Genomic DNA, 5,357 nt, shown 5'->3' on the forward strand with positions numbered 1-5,357 from the left:
AACCAATGAATGTAGTACACCTCACAAAGCCTTAGCTTTACCAACCTCTTAGGATCCTATCTTGATGAGTAACGGCCACCCACCCAACCATTTTAATCATATCAAGAACTGCTTCTCCGTAAAAATTCAGAAAATGAATTATAAAAAATCAAAACATTTTAGTCAGCAAAAAGAGAAGGCGTCTCTATAGCCTTTGCCCTTTGGGCCGGCCAAAAAAAGAACCCACGTGATGGAAAAGGCCGTGAACCTGGCGACCGGTATTGCTGGTAAAAAGCAGCCCAGCACGTTAATGCGAAAAAGAAGCACGTGCTCTTGCTACAGCATCCAGCTGTCAGGGCTTCCTTGGCCCTTGGGCCCAACCCATGTGGGCAGGACAACCGGTCATAGGCAGTGGGCCGGTTACTGGGTTCTTCTTCATTTCACAAGCGTCTGCTTCTCGCCTGGTCCATCTTTGTAGCAACGACAACGCAGATTTCCTGCTGCCTGCAGCTTTCTGACGTTTTACAAACCCTAATTGCAGCAAATACAGAGAGAAAAAGAGCGAGGAGAGCTCTCATGGTGCTTCTCTAACGCTAACCCAGGTACACTTATTTGCTGCTGCTGCTGTGAATCTTTCTTCTCAAGCTCCTTTTCAGCATTTTGGGTTCAGATTCGCCTCTGGGTTCTCCATGGTTGTGTAATGGCTGTTGCGGTGTGTATGAATACTCTCTCAAAATTCGAAATAGCAGAGATCACGTTCTCGTGAATCTTCTGTGATTTAGTAGTGGAATGAGTCTTGGCATAGCTTACTGGGGGCTGATCCTGTTTCTGCGGTCTCTTGTATGTTAGCAGCATCCCCTAAACGGTCAAAGACGGTAGTGAGGCTGGTTTACATTTTCTGCAATCCTATCATATGCTGTCGGTCATGATCTCTTTGAAAAATTTGTCGCATGGTGGGTGCCATGGATATCACTTTGAAGAGGGAGGTCCAAGGTCGTGTTTCTGAGTAAGGCAATAGGAATGGGTCATACCCTGCTTTGCAGGGTCATTGGCTATTTTGATGATCTGTAGAATTTGTTATATGTCCATCTCAAAAAGGGTCTACGTGGTGTGCGAAGTGGCTTTCCTTTGGCAGGGCTGAAAGAAGTGGAGTGTAATATAATTGCAATTCTGATAGGCAGTGTCAGAGCTAGTCGTGTGAAAATACCTCTGTTAGAGACCTACTGCTTAAAACTGCGAGACTTAGTCTTTTGAGAATCTCGATGCCTCTTTCAGGACTTGCCAAAAAATCAAGACTTTGAACAATTCTACCTCCTTCATAGCTGCAACACAACTTGTCATGCGTAGTTAGAGAGTGCAAATTTTCACATCAAGAAGTGGCGTGAAGACAGCCATGGGATTATTCAAAGAGGAACTCTGCATCAAAGCCCATACTTTGGATCAAATGGATTCCTCTCATTAAAAAAATGGGATTGTTCAAAGAAAAACTCTGCATCGAAGAACATACTTTGGATCAAATGGATTCCTCTCATTAGAAAAATGCTTTCATTTCACTTCTCCTTATGCTTGTTTCCAAGATCAGGGTTAGTTGCCATCGTGTAAGAGTATTCCAATTATCAAAGTCAGGGAGAAGCCTCTAAAATTGAGGGTTAATTATGATATGGTGGAATTATTTTTCTGTAGATGAAATTTGTTTTTGAAACATAGCATACACGACAGACTCAAGGCGTTTGGAGGTCTGGTTTTAGTGGGTTGGATTTGGTGAGATTCCTGTAGGTAGATCTTCTTGTTGAAGATCATGAATTAATCCTTGTAATATTTTTTACAGGGTTGACATCCGGACCTCATAGTTTTCACTGAAGCTGACACAAAAATGGCACATGAGCAGCAATTTGTTGCTAGGGATTTTATGGGGCTTGGCAAGATGGGAGACGTGCAGGAGAGGGGTGAAAGCAAGGATGGTGGCATGCCTGTGAAGCTTCACGAAGGTGATTTGGGTCACCTAAATGGACCACCAGCCTCCATCAACAATGGCATTCTTTACAATAACATGGCTTTTACAGGTAATGTGAACTCATTTCAATACTTAAGTAGTTTTTCCACAGAAGGTTTGAGTTTTGTAATGTGAATGTATTCGATAAAGGAGCACACAATTGTCAAAACAAACCTAGTTTTATGTATAGTGTCTAATTTAGAGGTCTAGACCCCATTTAATAATATGGGCAAGAGGATGAAGAGACTCCTTCTCCCTCAGTTTGAGATGTAAAAAGCCAGATCAGATGTTGAGCAGTGCCTAGACACGCCAGTCCATGTTTCCATGCATTTGGCATTGTCTTGCTGGCATCCTACAAAAGTGAGGATTGAATGGGCACGTTTTTAATCTTGCAAGGCTTTATTTTTTGATAGGTTTAAAACATCCTCTTTGGAGCAATGGTTCAAGCTTTCAACACCTTCTTTCTTCGGGGTATGTGCATGAGGACAAGCTTATTGAGCAGAGTGCAGAGAGTGCACCTGAACGAACATTCATGCCTCTTCCACATCCTGTGCAGGTGCAAGATCTAACAAACATTTGTTTTTCATTTATTCTCACAACAATCAAAAGAGGTTTATGAGGCCCAAAAGGACTTCTTGAATATTGGTTGCTGTTTCTAGGTACATAGAAACTCCATTCTATGTTGAAAATTAATCATCTCCACTCTAAATTTGTTTGCACCCAATTCACAGTGTCATTGATTTATTTTGATGGATACACGGCATTAAAACAAAGACAATACTTGTAATGTTTCTGGAATAAAAGGTGTTCTAATCGTAAGAAAAATGCATTTGTAAAGTCTTGAGTGTTTGGTTTTCTCTTTGGAAGGCATGGTGGCGGGCAGATCCTTTTATCAAACGCTCTCCTACTACAGGTGATGAAGTTGGCCCTAAAACACAGGTGGTTGGCAGTTTTGGAGGGCTGTTACCCAAGAATGCCCAGTGTTTACCTACTCAAAATTCCCATGCACCTGCAGGTTTTGTGGAGACTGTACAAAGGTGTTTAATGTTAAACATCTATGAGGTTGTATTGTTGATTGCGAAAACAGTTTTCTTAAGATTTCTTCTGTCATCTTCTGATAGGATGCCTGCACCTGAACCCACAGAGAAGAACGACTCTGCTCCTCTCACTATTTTCTATGGGGGCAATGTAAACGTTTTCAACGACATTACAGCAGAAAAGGTGAAGAATGATCCATAAAAATGATTAGCTACTGTACAATTGGAATCTTTGTATTAATTTGTGTGCTTGGCTTTGCTTTTTAGGCGCAAGCGATCATGTTCCTGGCGAGTACTGGTAATTTGCAATGCTTGTCCTCCGCAGGTACTGCTAATGGCAGTGCAATAAATTTGGCAATGACATCTTCGAGTATGCCAGGCCCTAGTGCAGTTAACAAGGTGATGCCCTCTTCAAGTGTGCCTAACGTGGGCGCAATTAACCTGCCAAGTAGAATCCAGATGGACCAGCGAAATGGCTATAACATTGATAACAGCCAAGCAAACCCCAATCAAGTTGGTTTTGGGAGTGCGAGCATGCAGCTCGACTTCGGGCGTCCTGGTGTTCCTGCTTCTCCGAGTCAAGACCAACCTGTTGTTCCGACTGGTATGCGTTTTGTCTCTGCCTGTAGTGCACAGGTCCCAGATTCTTAGCTCTTATCATGGTGCTTATGCCTTAATGCAGCTTTACCTCAAGCAAGAAAAGCATCTTTGGCACGATTCCTTGAAAAGCGGAGAGAAAGGTAGGATGCAAACACTCTCTCTCTCTCTCTCTCTCTCTCTATATATATATATATATATATATATATATCAGTTCTCTTGATTAACACTGAGCAGGTCTTGATTTCAAGGCTCGCCGGGTGAATTTTTTGAGATCTCTAAAGATTTTTCCCACGATGTAAAAAACTCTTCTCATGGGTGGTGTGTGTGAGGGAGAATAAGAAGAGGAAATTGGAATAGCCTTTCTATCACCTAAGTGTGGTAGATTAGTTATCGCAGCTCCTGCTTGATTAACAGGTCTTGAGATCAAGACTCGTCGGATAGATCTTTGTGGTCTTTGAGGTTCTTTGGATCATTCCTATGACATTCAAAATTCTGTTCTCTCTCTCTCTCTCTCTCTATCTCTCTCTCTCTCTCTCTCATGCATGTGTCAAATCCTAGGGTTATGATGCTTACTTGCCGCTTTGTGTGTTGTTAGGGTGCTTACCAAATCGCCATATCCATTGAAGCAAGCAGATTCATCATTGCCTGAGGAGAGGTTTTCAAGCTCAAACGACATTGCTCCGTATGGGTCGTATAGCAATAGTGATGAAAAGAAGAAAATTTCTCTGCCGAGCTGGATGGAAAAGCTGCCTGAATATTCTTCTGATATGGTTGTGAAAGAGGATACGAAAATTGTGTCAGTATAGAGTGATCTATCCAAACAATATATATTGTAAACTAATACATTTTGATCCTATGTCAAATGTTTGGAACATGTTCGCCCAGCAACATAATGGTTATTGGACAAAAGGCTCCACGGTTCTAGTTATCTAGCTTAAACACTGATTCTCTGCGGGGCTGTTTATTATTCACATTATTAACAGAACCTATTTTGTTAACAATAGCTTCGCTTGTACACTGCCCTTTCATCTCGAGAATTGGTGCCTTTGAACTTGTTCGATCTGCGTTTTTCTTCTTGCTAAGATATCGTTTTGAACTTTGTAATGTACCACCCACAGTAAGACTACAAGATGAATTTGTGATGTGGGTGACAAAAACACTTGTAGATGATGACATTTTGTACTGTTCTTATAGCCTCACACCAGATCAGCGGAACCTAAAATGCATGTTTGGTCTTTCTCTATGCATTTTGTGCTTGTTGGATTTTCAGCAAGGAAATCAGCTCGGGAAATTTTACGGAGCGTGTGATAGCTCTCTTCGAGCCACCTGGTGCAGGAGTAGAGCCTCCCTTCTGTCAAAAGCAGTGTTTCATGATGGAAACATACCCTAGTTGCAGGTTAAGGTCAAGGAAGGTAGAACCCAGAAGCTATATTGGGACTTCAAAGCAGTCTACCTGTGATGTATGTAAACGCACTTCCAACGCCGGTGTTTTAGTTCATGCTCTGGAATTTATGTAGGAATTTTGATTGCGAGGGGTGCACAACTAGCTAGATTGTGTTGTTGCTTTGTCAAACAACAGCTGAGGTTCTGTGAGTTGGAAGATCATTTTTCTTTTTGCAATCTGATGCTTTGTATCCGATAATTTTATAGGATTGTGCCCACATGCCCACCACCCACATGTCGCAAGGGCTGAGACATAGTGAGTGCGCATAAAGCCCCTCGTCTTTATCACAAGGCCAACTCTGCTT

The 5,357-nt window shown here is 42.1% G+C and overlaps 1 protein-coding gene across 2 annotated transcripts; it reads left to right on the forward strand.

Annotated features, from left to right (window-relative positions):
• The first annotated feature begins 385 nt into the window (after positions 1–385).
• On the forward strand, positions 386–4,667 carry LOC147460204 (protein TIFY 6a-like). Of its 2 annotated transcripts, XM_086511294.1 has the most exons (9): positions 386–581; positions 1,808–2,042; positions 2,386–2,528; positions 2,840–3,009; positions 3,094–3,193; positions 3,277–3,307; positions 3,389–3,613; positions 3,692–3,749; positions 4,205–4,667. In XM_086511294.1, exons 2-9 carry the CDS (start codon positions 1,853–1,855, stop codon positions 4,413–4,415), a joined length of 1,128 nt encoding a protein of 375 aa, XP_086367420.1. In that variant the 5' UTR covers positions 386–581; positions 1,808–1,852; the 3' UTR covers positions 4,416–4,667. The 2 variants fall into 2 exon arrangements, with proteins under 2 accessions (XP_086367420.1, XP_086367419.1); XM_086511293.1 differs by having other exon boundaries at positions 388–581; positions 3,277–3,613.
• Positions 4,668–5,357: the final 690 nt, after the last annotated feature.

The sequence above is a fragment of the Adiantum capillus-veneris genome, chromosome 4 (genome assembly GCF_014529385.1).
Source record: "Adiantum capillus-veneris isolate H3 chromosome 4, ASM1452938v2, whole genome shotgun sequence".
Lineage (NCBI taxonomy): Eukaryota > Viridiplantae > Streptophyta > Polypodiopsida > Polypodiales > Pteridaceae > Adiantum > Adiantum capillus-veneris.

Coding starts and splice junctions, on each gene's coding strand:
- LOC147460204 (XM_086511293.1), top strand. CDS start 1,853: ATGGCACATGAGCAGCAATTTGTTGCTAGGGATTTTATGGGGCTTGGC. Junction 2,043..2,385: donor CAATAACATGGCTTTTACAG/GTAATGTGAACT, acceptor ATTTTTTGATAG/GTTTAAAACATCCTCTTTGG. Junction 3,614..3,691: donor CCAACCTGTTGTTCCGACTG/GTATGCGTTTTG, acceptor GCCTTAATGCAG/CTTTACCTCAAGCAAGAAAA.